The sequence below is a fragment of the Orbicella faveolata genome, unplaced genomic scaffold (genome assembly GCF_042242905.1).
Source record: "Orbicella faveolata isolate gen_17 unplaced genomic scaffold, um_ofav_v1 contig_12, whole genome shotgun sequence".
Lineage (NCBI taxonomy): Eukaryota > Metazoa > Cnidaria > Anthozoa > Scleractinia > Merulinidae > Orbicella > Orbicella faveolata.
The window spans coordinates 22,720,373-22,738,754 of NW_028301539.1; the positions used below are offsets into that span (position 1 = coordinate 22,720,373).

General features: G+C 37.7%; 1 protein-coding gene and 1 long non-coding RNA gene across 3 annotated transcripts; one reads left to right on the plus strand and one right to left on the minus strand.

The window, feature by feature from the left end:
• Nucleotides 1–2,128: 2,128 nt before the first annotated feature.
• On the minus strand, nucleotides 2,129–11,205 carry LOC149117216 (uncharacterized). Of its 2 annotated transcripts, none has more exons than XR_016205595.1 (3): nucleotides 9,800–11,205; nucleotides 7,693–7,773; nucleotides 2,129–4,162 (listed from the first exon to the last, which is right to left on the minus strand). It is a non-coding gene; the product is annotated as an uncharacterized LOC149117216 (long non-coding RNA). The 2 variants fall into 2 exon arrangements; XR_016205594.1 differs by lacking the exon at nucleotides 9,800–11,205 and adding an exon at nucleotides 9,502–9,765.
• A 685-nt stretch (nucleotides 11,206–11,890) lies between these two features.
• LOC110043691 (uncharacterized) lies at nucleotides 11,891–16,785 on the plus strand. Its single transcript, XM_089282890.1, has 2 exons — nucleotides 11,891–12,007; nucleotides 14,825–16,785. The coding sequence occupies exon 2, from the start codon at nucleotides 14,848–14,850 to the stop codon at nucleotides 15,676–15,678; it is 831 nt and encodes a 276-aa protein (XP_089139016.1). The 5' UTR covers nucleotides 11,891–12,007; nucleotides 14,825–14,847; the 3' UTR covers nucleotides 15,679–16,785.
• Nucleotides 16,786–18,382: the final 1,597 nt, after the last annotated feature.

The following is an 18,382-nucleotide window of genomic DNA, read 5'->3' on the forward strand; positions in this document are numbered from 1 at the left end:
CCGGCGCATCTACGATGGATCGCCGACATACTCAAATCTGTGCGAACTGCAAATCGAATTGGCACAATTTTCAACCATTTCACCTGTAAGTATGGATCGAATGCGTCCGCAGATGATGTTGACGTAAATTATTTTCATCGCCAAACAATCGTCGACAACCGCCGGCTTGCCTGCTAAGTTGAACTCAGCTCAACGCCTGGGACAGATTATGATTCGGCGATAACTGTTCACATACATGTGTACCCTTGCAGTTATGTCCTATGTGGCAGACATGTCCTCTGACGTAATGGGATATACAGAGCCAATCATATCATGCGTTCTATCTAACAACACGCAGCATAAGACTGGTAACTAAACTCCGTTGCAGTTCGGTCTTCGAGCAAAAATTGATTTTTGGAGGGGTAGCGTACGGAAGCAGTAGTTGACTTTGTATGTCTTTACTCTGAACCAGAGTGACTTTAAACGTAAATATGCAACGACTATTTGCAAGAATTGCATTTACCTCACAAGATTCCTATCGGAAATTGACCGCTTAGTGTATTTTCAGTTTCAAATTCAACATGAAAGTTCGATCGAAGATTTAAACAGTGGTTACTCTCCGGTTTGCGAAGTGCGTGTTCCCGGCCAGCCAATATTAAACTCCGCGCTTCGATTATCCTCAAATCGTTCAGATCGTTCAATGATATTACAGAGGCAAAACGAAATCCCTGAGAAGCAGTATAACCAATTTAAGTTTCGGTGCTGTAAAACTACCACTCAATCTGCGCAATATTTCTCTATTTCCAGTGTCACTCACACGAAAGCCGGTTCGCGAAAGCCCTCCTCTCAGTATGAGTTTGTTGAGGCTGACTGAACCTTTTTGAATAAGCCGTCACCTGTAGCATCGAACATTTATTGCAGAAAGTTTCTTGTCGAGTAGATTTTATGGCCGGAGTGCTTTCTAACTGTTCCTAGTTCGCTTTGCTTTACAAAACAGCAGTAGTAGTCGAAAAACCACAGAGCACTTCGTGGCCTATTCAAAACACCACAGAGCGCTTTGTGGCCTATTCAAAACACCACAGAGCGCTTTGTGGCCTATTCAAAACACCACAGAGCGCTATGTGGTGTTTTATTTTGGGATTTAACATTGAAAACTGGATGGCTCGTTGACTCGCAAATATCTCACAGCTATTTTTTGAAATAATTTGGTTTTTCCAATTTTTCACACCACAAAGCGCTTTGTGGCCAATTCAAAACAACACAAAGCGCTTTGTGGCCTATTCAATACACCACAAAGCGCTTTGTGGTCGTCATCGTTATCATAGCGATTCCGTCAGTTGAAGTTATACTATGCGGACAAAACTGGCGGAGGGGCTCTCTTATTTTGGCAGGGAGGTTGGCAAGATTTTCGCACCACCCCTTACATTAATTATGCATGCAATTTTTTGACTGACTTGTTCTTTTCACAATTGCTGTTTGAGTATAGTGTGATAGTTTGAGATGGTTGCAGACATAATTAATGTATGGCCTGTACGGAAATCGTACCTGGAGGCCTAGGTTAGCCGAGTGCTCTTAAAGAAACCTCTGAAAGGAACCAATAGATTTTCGCAAACGTGCTGAGGTAGGTTATGTTGAACACTATTTCAATTTCTGTTTTTAGAAAGAAATATCACCGAATCTCCGATGTAAGACTTGATACCCTTAAAAGTACCCGTTATGGTTATCAGATAGAGCACTGACTGCTAATGAGATTTGCATTCCTGGGATCGGCTGGAACTAGCTACAACGGGTGCCTGCTATTAACCGGGAGAAACGATGAAATGAAAGCAGAAGGTTGAAAATTAGGAATTCAGTGATACCTCAACAACGTATCACTTGTTTCGGTTGGGGATTCTTAGAGGGATTTATTATGTTCATTGATTTATAGCTCCATTGTTAGTCCTCGTTTGTTAAGGCACACCACTCAGGAATTGAGCATTGAACATGGAATGAAACTTACGTCGGATACTGATATGGGTATTTCTTTTTTTATATATATATAAGTCTATGGATCTCGCCATAACATTGCAAGGTGAAGAACTCGACCAATGTTTTACCAACACGGACCTCATACTAGTTCAATAATATAATTCAGTTATGACAAAGAAGATTACAAATCTTTTTTTTTTATTTATGGCTAGACTGTAATTTATACAACTGGTGTTTTCATGAGCAGGTATGATTACAATTATCACTATCAACTGGAATCTTATAGATCTTTCTACACACAGGCGAACCAAAACAATCTGACTTGTTACCTTGAATTAATTGGCTTGAATTATCTACAATGCTCACGGATGATACAAACCGTTGCTTTATCCAAACATTTTCGAAAAATATATTTTAGGGCCTGTTTTTAGTCCGTGTTGTAAAACCACTATAATCTTGAGATTTTTATTGTTACAAAGGCAAAATATCCAAAATTAGAATTAGTTTGAGAAATTCTATTTTTGACAGGTAAATGCCTTTTGGACATACTAATATAATACTTATCATTGCATTTACAGTGGTGCACTTCTAAAACAGGCCACCAAAATAATTTTTTTCATCATTTTTTGACATGTTTTCAACAACTTTCTTATGGCTTCCGTTTAAACCTGGCAAATCCAAAATTATGAAAAGAAATGTGAGAGGTGGAGTTGTCGACTGATCAACAGGTTACATGATGCTTGATATTTTCACCGTACCTAGTTCATGCATTTTGATTAGCTTATTTAAATCAAGGAGGGTGGCCACAGTTAGTCATGCACAACTGTGACTGGGTTCTTAAAACAAAGATGAAAAGTTCTGTCACTCTTTTGTCCCTTAAATCTAGATCCAACAAAACTATTCACAGACAACCCAGTGATTTGTGGTTCATTTAGTAAAAAAAAGTGATGACATATTTTCTTCAGCCTTTGAGCTTGGGCTAATTTGAATAAGCTGTTGTAAATGTAGAACAATCAAAACAATGTCAGACTCATCCTCTATTTACTTAATTATTACTTATTAATACATCTGTGAAAGAAATACTGATAAAAATTTAAAAAATCTACAAAATAAATACTGATTATTCTCATCCTCTATTAACTTTCTGTAGAGGTCTTCATCATCACTGTCTTGTTCTTCTTGCCCTTCCTCTTGTTCTTCTTGATCCTCTTATCCTTCTTCTTCTTCTTCATCTTCTTCTAACTCCTCTTCCTCCTCATCAATCATATCATCTAATGCCTCTAGGTATGGTTTGGCCAGGCTATTAAAAATATGGAAAGGGATTTACTTCATTAATGGACACGACAATATTGTGGAAAACTGACACTTTCTGTGAAGGGACCCATTTCTTGAAACTTCCTGGCTACACAAGGGCTTGTCAACTTACAGGGACCGTTTTCAGGCTACTGTTTTAGGCCCAAAGCACCAAACTACCTAATGAAACTGAAATCAGATTTTAAAAAGAGCTTTGGAATTATAATCTTAAGTACAACAGGGGTAAGGGTGGTAAAGTCTGCATACAAGCCAAGTGGTCCACCAGGCCAGAGCTTATCCCGGTTTCCTCAGCATGAAGCGACTAGGAGTATTTCTACTCCCCCCTGGATGGGATGCTAGTTCGTCACAGGGTTACCCCAGCACTAAATTCGCTGGTACCCATTTATACACCTGGGTGGAGAGAGGCACTGTGAGAGTAAAGTGCCTTGCCCAAGAACACAACACAGTGTCCCTGGCCAGGGCTCGAACCCGGACCGCTCAATCTGGAGACGAGCGCACTAACCATGAGGCCACTGCGCCTCAAGAGTACAACAGTAATATTGCTGTAATTAAAATTATAAATAACTATGCATACTGCATTTCTATACCTAAATAAGAAAACCAGTTTTTGATTAACATGATGGAAATGGACTTCTCTATAAACTCACTTCCTTCAACTTAATGTCTGCTAATTTTTCATGCAAATAGCAAACCACCAGTTGTGATTGCAGTTACCCGTCTCATTCTATATAGCAATTTTTAATTTGGTTTCAAAATTAACTTGCATTTGGGTTTGCATCACTGTCCTCTGTCTTGCATCCTGTACTTTCTTTGTTGTGTTGTTTGTAATATTGTTACATGTAATACTCTGGTTCTGGTTTCAAGGCACTTCAATGAAAACTGTTCAGACATCACTTACTTCCTGTATGAGATGAAGTAATGAAGAACATGTCATTTTTGGTCTGGGACATTGATGGGGATTCCTGGACAGGCCCCCAGAGGAGCTCCCATCTGCTTTAAAAATTATATCATTAGGCTAGCAAAACTTACCCAGTAGTGCCAGTCCCAAACCCCACATTAGAATTTAAAATCCTTAAAACTCATAGTCTTGCTGTTATTGGGATAAGATGTTCTAGGTTCCGAGCTACTGTGTCTGAAACACCTCACAAGATTAGAAGCCACAGATTTAGGAAAGCCATTCCCTAACAGGAACGTTTTATTTCACATATATGAGAAGCCTGGTGCAACAAGGCTCTAACCCAAGCAATTTTGCGAGGCCAACATTTATTCTGTCCAGTGTTTGTGTGTCAGTGGATGTTCTTTTCAGGGAAATGTCCAGGAAATGGACCATGTCATCTTCAAATTTGTTGACCGTAAAACATATCAGATTTATTTGGTTTGTCCATCAACAGCATATCTTCAAATAACGTCCATAAAACTAGTCATACATAAGGCCACTGTCAAGCATTTTATGAACAATACAGTAAACACCCGCGTATAAGAACCTAGAATTTTTGGGTTCAGGCTGAATGGGTTCTTATATTTTGGGGTAGTTTTTCCGAACTCAGGCTGATTAGGTTCTTAGTAGGTTCTTATTTGTAGGAGTTGTCATAGTGATACCATTCAGAGAGCTACTGTAGTATTAGTATGTCATAATGGTTGAACATTTGTATTTTAAACCGCAAAAATGCCAAGCCTTATTTTTTAAACAATAATAAATAATGTAATGTGTATTTCACATGAGCAAAAGTCAGGGCACTCTACAGATTCAAGTCCCAAGGCTACACCAGTATAATTTTATACAGTATTCTATACTCTGTATTTAAAAGATTTTCAATTAAACAAATAATTTTCATGGTGTTTCTCAGAAATTTCACAATTTCTATCAATTAAAATCCAGTATTTTGGCTACAAAATAAGAGTGTTTTTTTGTATAAGAACCTATTGTTCTTTGCCAGCCTAAATAGGTTCTTATATATTTGGGTATTAAAATGCCCAATTTCAGCCTGTAGGTTCTTAAATCACTAGGTTCTTATACGCGGGTGTTTACTGTATCACTTTTGAGTTCTGTCATGATAAAAAAAAAACAGTGGCCTAATGAAGAACCCAACAAAATGCCATCAATTTGCTTGTTGAGTGCTCTCTTAATTAATTTGGTGTTAATCAATTTATTGTCTCTAACTCCAAAGAAAACAATCTGAACAACTGTCAGGGCTTGCAAACTCCAATTCCTCTTAAAGTGAAATTAACAAGTTGTTTTCCTTCCACATCTACATGGGAGAGTACCATATGTGGGTGGACTGGTGGTGGTGGTGGTGTATCAAGTTGTGTTTGACACAACCTTTTCATTTTTTGTGTTTTCACATATAGCAATATAAAGGAACTGGTTTTTAACTGTTTAATAGCAAACCACTTTATATTTAAAAAGTGTCTGTTATTTTTAGTTAAAGTTAATTTGGTTAACACTTCCTTTCTATTTAAATGTATATTGCATGAAAACTGTGATCTGGTGGCCCTGGATGCAATTTGAGTTTTTCTGTAAATTTGAAAAGTCAAGCCCCACTGTTTGTTATTAATATTGTATCAAAAGGATAACACCATTCTTATCATGGTTATTCTATTGATTCCATTTCATCATTACTTAAGATGGCTCTGCAGTTATCCTGGGCACACTCACCCATGTCAAAGTTTGGGGCTTTGAAGTGTTGGCTAAGAAATAATTATTTTGGGAAATATTTTGTCTTTCACTCGGTGATAATGTTACTTAATTCCATTTACTGGGGATAATATTTTTATTGTTACTGGTGTTTGACTGGACCCCATTTTTTGAACAACAACACTACCAGTAAAAAACTTTTGCTGGACAGGCATACTTTTACTCAATATTATTTCTGGAACCAACTTATTTTGACTTAATAAAAACCATGCCCAAGTTTCGGGGAAATCACTTGAGCAGAAGTTCAGAAGTATTATGGTCAAAGACATGTAAACTAAACTCTATCATTCACTGAAAGTTTCTATATAATTGACTCTCATTTCTGAAACAAGCCACGAACCCAAATTTTGTAAGAAGCTTGCCCCAAAGCTTGCTAAATCAAAGTGGCTAGTCGATTAGTGATCGTGCGAACCATAAAAAGCACTAATCCCTAGAACTCAAAACACTATAAAATGCTTGACAACCTCCTTGAATTTTCAAAGATGCATTTTGCAACAGTATTTGGAAATAACTTTTGTGTCAAAGTTTTTTCACACAAATTGCACGGTACAGCAATATTTTGGCTACAAGTTTTACTGTTGTGACTGAAAAAGAAATGGGGCACTGTTGTCAGGATTGTAAGCTACCCCCCGACTGATCTCTGGTGAGGCAGAGAAAGAGTTTTGTTGTTCTATGATTACAAATACAAAATGGGTACTACAGGTACAGGCTGATCGAGTCATCTTTTTGCAGCTCCTTAACTCTTTGTCGACGGGAGGTTTTCGTTAATAATTAACCCATACTCTTTAGCTAATATTTCTACAAGTATTTACAGCACTCTAGCCTGTAATATCTCATTTGAAAGAGCATAAAATATACTTTATAGGAAAAAAAAAATTTGCCTTCATGGAAGCTAACATTACCTTGAAAATTTTTTTTTTCAAACCATAGAATTAAATATAAAAGCTAAAAAATGGTTGAAAAACCAAACATATTGTTAGAACACTCTATTTTCAGAATTAGTGTCAAAAGAGAGTATTTTCCCTGATCTATAACCAAATGTATCCCGAAAACCGAATTAAAACTGACCCGATCTTAAATTAACCACGATTTTTTTTTCTGGACGTAAACAAGCATATAGCATTTCCGTTACTATGGAAACCCCCAGTCAGTCTCATGTTACGTGTCCCTAAATCAATATTCATTTTGCAACAAAAAGTCATCAAAGCAAAGCCTTTATTCACTAGGCAAGCACTTCTTGTTGACTGGTTTAATGGATACACAAGGATTTTAAGCTATGCATCAAAGTGGTACTGTACGATCACTTCTTCCTTAAGATTTTGAAACTCCATCTACTAAACACTCCCTGTGCTAAATTTTAAGCCTTCATACTGTAGCAGGGATGAAAAGGAATTAAAAATTAGAAACTGGCTGATTTATCCAGATTCGAAGAAGATGTGTTTTGAAAAATAATAGCCAAAACTATAAGTTGACTTTCTCTAACACATTTGGTTTGCAATGTTCTTCTTAGTATTGCTGGAGTACTTAGTGTACAAGAAAAAACTCATAAGCTAACCAGATATTGAAGCATAATATAAGGACATAAACCCTAAAATTCTTGAAAAAGTGTGGCCATTACAATTAAGACCCATGACATAGAGGTAACAAAAAAATGAATTATTTTGGCAAGACACAACTCTAAAAAAGTTATCAACACATGGCAACTGATACATATAATAGTAAGGGCTGATGCTCACCTTCCCTAGTCCTTTCTCCACTAAGACTTTCTTTGGTTTGTGTATGTTTTCCCTCATCCAACCCATGATGATCATGCATTACTGCAAAAACAGAAATTCAAAGCATTATTACTAAACACAAAATCACACAAATGCAATTATATTTTAAGTTAGACTGACCATTTTAAAATAACATACAGCCTTGTAGATTAAAAGGTGTTCCTCAGTAAAGGGAAATTTAAAAGACAATGAAATTCAATCAGAAACAACTGCAAGAGTATGACTATCTTATCAAGACCTAGGTTTTTAAAGTCTATTTCAGCTGACAATGAAACCAAAACAGAACAGACTGAATCTCTAGTGGCAAAGTTTGGCTGGTGAGAACTACATCATATTTACCAAGTGATAAAAGACATCCTTGAGAATAAAAATACAAGTAGATAAACAAACTGTTTTCCCCTTCTTCAATTGTTTTTACACATTAAAAGAACAAAAAACCCAAGTATCCAAAAACATGAATAAATTCTCCACAAGATAACAAGAATGGCAATGTTCCTCACGCAAGAGCTGACACAAAGAGATAATGGCAATGCCATCTCATGAAGACATGACAAGGCATTGGCATGTATCCCTTTTATGTACTAATTGGACCAGCCGCATAGAAAAGGAAACCTAGGCAAGCACTTCTTGAAGCAGCCTCACATGATGACTGTATACACTGGGTGTCTACAAAACATTGCTTCATAACAAACAGCTTAAAGGAAGCCAGTCAACAACAGAGGAAAAGAAGAAAAGAAGGACAAACAACCGTGACATTTACTGGTGATTCCTTAGCACTACATTGCAAACCCATCAAGTGCAGAATTTTGCACTTATTCAATAGCATCCAAAACAAAATCATTACTTGTGGACACAAATTAAGACCTTAAAATCCAACAACTTGAGGAACGCTTTGATTGTATGTCATTTGGATTATTTTAGATTCTTTTGCATAAGTTGTTTTGTCATGTTGTTCCTTATGCTCAAAACGTCATGTATGCCTATCAAAGTTCATCAAAAAAACTCTGCCTTCCCGCCACCGCAAAATGTAATGTGGAGTGATAAAATAAATGAATAGTACTATTTATAAGAACTGGCAAAATAGGGTAGACTGGTACATCATATCTATTTTGCAAGCATTGTGACCTATTTTAATTTATTTTTAGAGACTGGTGCTTGGTAGGGAACATTCAGGGAAATGTATTGTACATTTGCTTTCATGATTGAGCCCAGGAGATTACTTCAAGCTTACTTTAAAATCTGTAGAAATCATTGTCAATATTGATAGATGCAAAGAAATATCAGACAAAATAAAGGCTCGAAAGTTCAAACTGTCACAAGAATGGTAAACTTGATTTCTTGACATTGAACTAAACTCTAATTTCTTGAACTGTAACCAGTTTCAATCCTTGCAATCCTGCACTTTATTTCGAAACTACTGTTTTTGTTTTGCTCTACAGCATTTTTTATCCAACTAAGCTGTATATTTTGTGGCATTTCGCGATACAAGGTGGTAATAAACTGAGTGAAAATTTGCTCTGTCGGCATGATAGCGTTTCTTTATGCCCGTGACGGAGGCAGATCTTAATTACAAAATGCAAAACACAACAGTGTGGACTATACAAACTAGTGCCAGCTTAGTTCGTGCCGCTTGAAAGCAACGCGATCAACAATTAACTTAGATTGCTGATGAACATGTCGAAATGGCTTCGTAAACTTGAGCCATTAATTACTCACTCCATTACTACAAACAACACAATACAATACACCACACTTCACAAAGCTTCTTACTAACAATATTAAGCTTCAAAGGCAGCTGTAAATGTGTTTCGGAATATGCAGAAAGATCAGACAAAACACCCTCACGATAAAAATCACAATCGATAGCTTTCACCTGGCAAACACCGTCCCGTCCCCTAGTAAAATAATCTCAGAAGACACGATCACAACGCATTTTCATTGGAAGAAACAACAACACATACAATTGGTCAAAAGGTGTTAGACATGTCTGCCACGCAGGACGAAAGTGCAACGCTATGGCGCGTTTTCAGGGTCAAAATTAAAAACTAACTTTTCCACCTTTCCTTACCTGCTAAGTAAAATGTCTGTCATTTCCTGTCTTTGAAATTAGACAGTACGCATCTCTTTTGACCTCCGAAACAATACATTCCGCGTTTCCTGAATACTAAAATCATAACATCCGGCATATTTTGACCTTTGAACAAAATTCTCTGCGTTTCCTGACTTCTCTCGAATTTTAAGTCCAGCATGTTCTGACTTTCAATGTAATCAGTTACCAAATGTCGTAATACTTAGTTTAAATATCTCAACGTAACATCCCATACTGACACCTGACAAGCCATTTAGTTCATAATGAAATCTCGCTGCTGAGCCGACATTTTGATTTGCAAAATTTGTAAATGCGCGTTTTCTGACTTCTCGATTCTACCAGGCGTCTTTTCCGCGCAAGCCTGGATCCCCTGATGCAAACCTAGTGCCAGGACCGGGGGTTTTCCCGGGGATTTATGAATGGAGTCGACGGCACAAGAGCAATTCTTGAGCAGTCTTCGCCATACATCATTCGACCTTGCAAGGAGACTTCAACAGGACACAGTTAGTGAAAACAATGGGGTGACAGGCCTACACAACTCCTATCCACGTGTAATAGCCGCTTTGAGAGTTTTGCTCGAACTAGTATATATTTGAGGATCTGCCCCTTTTGTATTGTACGATAGGGGGATCTTTGAATATTTCGCTAAGCAATAATCCTGTTTTTAGGAGGACATTTCACCAGAGTAGAGCCGTTAGAGGTCATAAGTCTGCGTGGTTTCCGCTGTTATCCGCGTGTAATTTGTTGAGTTTGACACCTCTGTTTTTGGCCACGTGCTATTTTTTTTGGCTCATTTGATTGCAAGATATGTTTTAAGCTCTCTAAATATTAGCTCTGGAGGGACAAAGTTTGAAATATTCCGTGAGCATGTTGGTTACTTGCATTTTGTATTATTTCGCCGGGCCCGGCTGTTTGATTTACTGTTGCAAGTTATGCTGCTTGTTATCACGGGTGTCAACTAAAACTACCAATCACAATCAAGAATTCTCGATCCGCCGAACGAGTATATAATACCAAAAAAATATGCCAGGTGTGGAGTGTTACCGAGCATTGGTCTCTACCACTCCATGTTATCGGCAACTGATGAGATCCAGAAGGATCGAAACCGCGGTCTTGCCTGATCTACAAGGCTACGAGCCTCCTAACAAAAGAGGGACTATTAACAGTCTCCAGAAAACCTGACAACATCGCAACTAAAAGTAATGACAACCACAACGTGGAGCTGGATGAACAATCATAGGAAGAACTCCTAAATTCAGAGCTTTTGCCTGAACAAAACCACACAATATCATAAGCAACACGCAAAACGGTCCACAGACTTGCGCGTGAACACCTACTTTTGCAGTTCCAGAACGAACAAACTGGAAGGACAAAAAGCTCGATGAAATTGATGCATGAAGCATAAGAACGTCTCTCTAAGACAGACTCATAGCTTTCAACAAGGAAAGCTACAGCTATCTCTGGCGAAGCCGGACAAAGATAAATATGACACCCGTGATAACAAGCAGCATAACTTTTATAGCATTTACAAATTTTGCAAATCAGAATGTCGGCTCAGCAGCGAGATTTCATTATGAACTAAATGGCTTGTCAGGTGCCGGCATGGGATGTTTAGTTGAGAGGTTTAAACTAAGTAGTACGGTATTTGGTAACTAATTACATTGAAAGTCAGAACATGCTGGACTTAAAATTCGAGAGAAGTCAGGAAACGCAGAGAATTTTGTTCAAAGGTCAAAATATGCCGGATGTTATGATTTTAGTATTCAGGAAACGCGGAATGTATTGTTTCGGAGGTCAAAAGAGATGCGTACTGTCTAATTTCAAAGACAGGAAATGACAGACATTTTACTTAGCAGGTAAGGAAAGGTGGAAAAGTTAGTTTTTAATTTTGACCCTGAAAACGCGCCATACAACGCTACATACATATGCCGTAACGGTGTCCCAGGCCGTCACAGGTATGTCGCAGACTTTACAAGGGCAAATCTTCCTGCATGTTTCAATGACATGCATTTTTGTGTCAATTGAACTTCCGGCTTTGGGCTTTCTTAGTACTTCCGTTCATACGGGAACCGTTCGCCTCCCTCACGCAAGTCCGTGTTTATCTTACGGAGGTTTTGGAGCCAGTTTTATCCGATCCACCAGTCGTCATCTCCTTACACAGTCCTTACCACGTGAAGTACACCACACGTAAGTTTGGTTCTCTTCATACCTCCTTTACTGGAACGTATCTGTTGGTTATGCCGACAGGAATTGAACACTTGTTTAATATTGCTATGCGTTCGATAGACGCTCATTGAAGATGTATGGCTAGTGTCTACAATGCTTAAATATAGATTGTATGGTATTTTTGTTACAGTCAAAATGGTTGAAGTGTTTTAGAAGATTACTGACATTATTCCATCATATATTCATTCAGTCATATAACGCAGAGTGGTTTCGATTTAATTTAGAAAGTCCCTGATCTATAAATCATTCAGTCGTGGCCTCCATATAATTATAATCATTGCCTTTGTCTGAAAGATCATCATTCATCGTAACCTTACTTACTGGAAGCCATTTGACTCATTTGTTAAGGGAGGAACTGTTCTCAAACTTCGATCTTTCTTTGTTTTTTTTTTTTTTCAAACAGAGAAAAGTGCGAAAATAGGACCAATTTGAAGCTGCATTACAAGGTCTTTATTTGCATAATAAACATTCTATTTAGTAGAAGCTACGGTTAACTAACTTCATTATTAAGTCAAACATCATCTGTTAAGCGGAATTATCAGTCTATGCATTTTTTCTTCCTACTCATTGGCCGAGAGTCTACCACGTGACCTGCAAATAACTGTCTACAAACAATGGTCTGCTCATGCGTAGTACCATCTAAATGCTGCAAATAATATTCTGCTCAAGCGTAATTGTAACCACGCTCTCGCTCTCGAGTGCAAAAATGGCAGATCGCTTCACTGAGCTGTCAGAGAGTGATCTAAATATGAAAACAAACTTGGTGATCGAATGATAAAACAACCATTGAACTTGGTTATCGCAAAGTATTGTGATTTGTCAGTGTCTTGCTGATCAATTATTTGCCAAAGTTCGGCTTTGGCAAATAATTTATCTGCTTGCCACTGAGAAATCACGCCGGATATTTTGTTCAACCTAGTTCAATAATTGTTAACTATTCTTTCCTTTTAAATGTTATTGGCACTTTCCGACATTTTAAGGATATAATCCATCTATTGGTCCAAAAGCGTCGCGTGACCGAAAACTGGGGAATATCCGAGTGTTATTATATGTCTCTGTCTCACAAGGACTGGGAACTACCAAATTCACGAATTTGATTGGCCGAAATCGATATTGAAAGCGGTCTAGATTTTCCCATCTAGACCGGCATCTAGACCGGTAATGTTTCGCCGTAAAAAAGTTACAAACTAAAATGTAAAGTCATTGACTGTTTTCATCTAACAATATTTATATATCGAAGTGCCAAGAAGCCTGATGAGAAACAAAAAAGTAAAGAGGAGGAGCAAACTTTAGCAGAATTAAATTCAACTCATCGCCATTCGCAAGCAAAATGACAGTTAGTACAAACCAGTTACATTACGAATTAAATTATTTTTGTTTGCGCCATATAATAAACATCTTATTACCCGAGCTTAGTCGGCCTGTATGGGAAAATCTTGACCTCGGTCGTGTGTACAGACCTCTCTGCATTCGGTCTGTACTCACGACCTCTGTCAAGATTCTCCCATACAGACCTCCTACTCGGTTAATAAGAGCTAAATATTCCCCAATTTTCAAAACGGTACGTGTTGCGAAAAAATATTTGAACGATAATAAACACAGTAGCCTCCATTTGGCGCGAAAATATGCTCGGATATTTGTTCTTGGACATTCTTTGTCCCTCAATGCTCACAGTTTTCCTTGAGCTTCGCTCTCGGACTGAAAACTGTTTGCTTCTAGGAGCAGACAATGTCCGCGGACAGGTATATATCCAAGCATATTTTCGCGCCAAATGGATGATATAGTGCTTATTAGTATCACCCAACTAGTGGACTAATGAAAATCCTGCATTTTAATTGGCTACGCTACTAGAGGACTATTAGTAATAGTCCTCGAGTAGAGAAATTGGCACAGTAGAGCGCGACGCTTTCTTTCGTTTTATTCCCAAATAAATATTTCTTGAGCTTGCATTTGTTAACTTTATTATTGCCTTTTCTGTCCGACTAATTGGGTGATACTAAAACAATTAGACCCTTCGCCCTCAAGGGCCACGGGTCAATAGCCCATGAGGCAAAGCCGAATGGGCTATTGACCCGTAGCCCTTGCGGGCTATGGGTCTAATTGTTGAGTATTGCATTGCGCATCCCTACTGCGCACAATTTTCGCGTCATTAGCGCGTGCACATGAGCGCGTGCGCCTACAAAACGTGAGAGATTTCCCTCAAACTAAGCTCGATAGCGAAATAAATGCTCCTTTTCTCTTAAATGAACACGGTAGCCCCCGATTTTTTTTTCAGGTATTTTCTAAGATATTTTGGCCTAGGCGAGGACTTCAAACCAACCACGCAACAGTCCCAAAAAGTGCAATATTCTCACAACCAGGCAATCAAAAACGGCTTGAATAAAGCAATACTTCTTATGCGAATAAAAGAAGGCTTACTTTCAAGATAAAATTTTGTCTTTCACGTAACCAAGACTTAATTCTGTATGGTGATTCGAATTTTTAACACGCAACCAGTAAAAATGCCCCATGTTAAGAGCCTGCTGACTCGTAAACAAGCACGGTGACCCCAGTTTTTTATTGCATTTTTTTAAATGTTCATATCATGAATTTTAATTATGCCAATTTTCAAAAAAAGTTTAATAGTAGAACAATTTCATGGGAATTACCTTAAGAGAGTGATATTTGTTTTATAATTGTGACTTATGCCATTAAAAGCCCATCGTTATATCTTGCATTCAATAAATCTGGCCCTGTACATAAAAAAAAACTGAACAAATAAGGCCGTTTTAATTTCAGGCCAAAGCCATTTGAAAGTGATCATGTACAACATCTACATAAATAACCACTCTGGAGCTGCGGCGTACGTGCGACTCTCAAGTGAGAAGATGCAGAATTCTGATAGCTACGTACAAAAACTAAAGGAAGCGATTGTTGATACGACCGAGGTAAAAGAATTGGCGGAAGAATATGCTACCTTCCTGGCTATTGGTGGCTTCTGCTTCATATTGCCCGAAGGCACACTCCCCTTTCCTGTGGAGAATGCGGCCACGCCCTTGTATATTTACGTTGTGTGCAAAGAGGGGTTGATTAGTTTTCTGTTTGATCCCAAAATGTATGGATGCATTTCGATCAAATTGTCTGTATGTAGAATTATGGGCTTTAAGATTGTCCTGTTGCCCTATAACCCAAAAGCGGTTTGGTTTCCAGCCAAGAGTGGTGATGAGCTTCCAACAGATTTAGCTGTTGAAGCTGGTGTCGGACGAAATGATGAGGAGCGTCTATACTTTGGTCGTTCAAATATGACTTCCTGGACCTTGGGTGAGCTCGGAGGTATACCATGCGCCGTTACTACTAGTTCTGGTAAGTGCAGAACATGGATGGTGGGTGAAGATTCAGGATACAAAAACGGAGATCTTCTGAAGAACACTGGCTTTGAACTGATTCGAGCCACGCATGGTGATCCCGTTCCACCAAATGCAGTCATGACTGGTGTGACACAGGCTAACGGATCACTGTTTGTGGGAAGAGTCGGTGGCAGTATTCCCTGTTACATCACCACTGAAAATGGTAAAATTCTGTATTTTGTTTACGGCCTGGAAGAGAAAAAATTCTATGTCAACAACGGAGAAGTTATGGTGCTGACGCGTTAAATAGTTTAGTACAACAAACCCACTTCATGTAATTTGTTTGTTCAGAGTGTTTTTGTATATGTTCGAACATGGGAGGAGACTGATGCCTTTCGAAGTACAACTTCGCCAGGCGGCTCTTTAATTGTTCAAGGTTAGCTGTCTCAGCATAAGGGTTTCCAATCAGTTAAAAGCTGATTGGTAAATTTTCATTTCATTTTTTCCATGACTGATCGATTGTAACTTCCAGTTAGCATTAACAATAGAGTTAATATGGAAAGTGTTTGCAAGGTTTCCACTAAATTCAAATCGTGAATCAGCAACAGGATACTCGATGGAAATCTGTGAAAATAATATATAGATTTAGGCCAGCCTAAAAGCTGAGCTCCTCAGTTATTTTTCGGAATGTTGTTACTAATGAAAGTAATCCAACATGTATGAGGTAAATTGTGAATGATTTAATAGTTTCAGCTGGAACTAGTATTACATCAGCAGATCGAGGTGTAAGATGGTGTGATTATGAAATATAGAGCCATGATTTCAAGGATTTCTTGGAAGCCACCAAAAATCTTGATCACAGAACAGAACTGTCTTCTGTGCTTTTTGGTGGCATTTCTTGTTCTTTCCTACCTTATTCAGAAAGACAAGGCATTGTTATTAATCATTATATTCTTCCTTAGTTAACATGGGGACTCCCACACAAAAGAGGTTTACACATTTTTTTGTTGTGGGGACTGATTGAAATGCAGTGGTTACAATATATTCAGTCCCTGAATCTCTACCAAATGAAATCTCCTAAAAATACCAAAACAGTATACATATGTGAAAAGTTGAAAATTTTTGTTTTCTAACTTGTCCCCAAAGATACATTTAGCCATCTTCACTATTGTATGGAGACTCCTCCTGCTGGAAGGGTTTGCAATAAGCAAAATCACCCTCGCATGAATGGTAATTACGATATATTTTTTTGCTGATCATGAGTACTTGCATAGGCTTCTAATAATAATTTTATTATTCAATTTCAATGTGATTTGTTCTTTTTCTCGACTGGCATGGTGGACTACAAGAGCTGTTATTGGGTTCCATTAATTAATTTTGCTATGATTAAATTATACCAAGAATTATCAGTAAGCTAAGAGGAAGTTATATTATGTACATGTATTTTGTCTGCACTACACAACCAAATGCACTCCAAGGTTATCAGGCATAGATACATTTGTCAGAAGAGCCCAGCATATCCAAGATATGTTTTGATTGACACATCAATTAAGATAATTTACAGCAAAATGGCTAAAAAATCCATCAATATCCTACATGCACCAAAGCCAGACATGGGGTTATAAGGCAATCATTTAAACAACAGATTGAAATAATTTATAAATTAGAGAACACTATTTCTACAACAGAATGGAACAAATTAACCTTATCGGACATTGCGAATGGCAAGGCTGTCTGTAGAATGTCACAAATTTCTCAACCCTTTCTTTTTACAAAAATGCTAATCCTGCAACTTTGCTCAAGACCCAGTTCTCCATTTCGTGTTCGCAAAATATCAATTTATGCCATGTCCAACGCAGATTATCACAAAATTGATTTAAAAGCTCAATAAATATCATTTTAAATCCAAAAAGCCAATTATTTAAACCATGAGTAAATCATCTCTAAGAAAAACTGATTAATTTAAAAGGCACTTAAAAATAATTAGTTAATATGTGTTTCTTAATAATGTAATGCAGTGTATCTGTCACAATGTTGCAGCTATGATATTACTACAAACAGGATGGGTTGCAGAACTGAACCTCCAAGTCAGTTTATTCAATGAACTTGGTGCAGAATCTATAATCCCATCAAGTTGTCTGTAAATACAGAGAACCAAACAAAGCATTACAATCATAAGTAATGAATTACTGAACTCTTTTACATGTATGAACAGTGTATGTTCCATTAATATTGGGGATCTCTCAGAAACTGCATCCATGATAAGTTAATTTGTTCCCAGATGCATTTGTTTATAGAACTTTTCACAAATTAATATCTCTGTCATAACAGTGATGTCTGTGTTCTACAACAATTAGTACACAAGAAAAATACACTCAGTAAGATATTGTTTACAATAAAAATCAATGCCTATAAGCAATCATAAGGACCTTAAATTTATATTTCCTCAGAGATATCTCACCAGGACATGGTTGCTTTGAAAATCTTTGATGTTTTAATACAGGCTCCCCATCTGTAAACTGTTCATATATTGACTGACAGGAACAGGCATGTAATTCCTTTCTTTGATATACAGTGTACTTCATTGTTAGTTGTTTACTGAGTGTTAGTAGTGAATCAAATGCTAGGGGTTGGTACTCCAACTTTCACTGTGGTAGGCTCTGCCCTGAAATACAAAGTAAACTTACAAAACTGTTATGAACTTCGCCACTTGCTTTCGAGAGCAAATGCAATTTGCTTCAAACAAGAAACTGGAACATTGAGGGTTACAACAATGTGCACTGAGTCCCAATCACAGGGTCATTCAGGCTGTTTGGTTGTACATATAACTGCACAACTGTATATGAGTTCAGCTTCCAGAAGAAAATCAGAGTTTGTCAGGATAAATACTGATTTTCTTGCTTACTCAATGAATGAATGTGAAGTTCCAGAAGATATTCACACCCAACACCCATTCATGGCCAGTCTTTAGAAATTCCAAATTAAAGTATCAGGAATCAAGAGCTCTAAT

What these genes read in the sequence shown, in the direction of transcription:
- LOC110043691 (XM_089282890.1), top strand. Translation starts at nt 14,848, where the DNA reads ATGTACAACATCTACATAAATAACCACTCTGGAGCTGCGGCGTACGTG.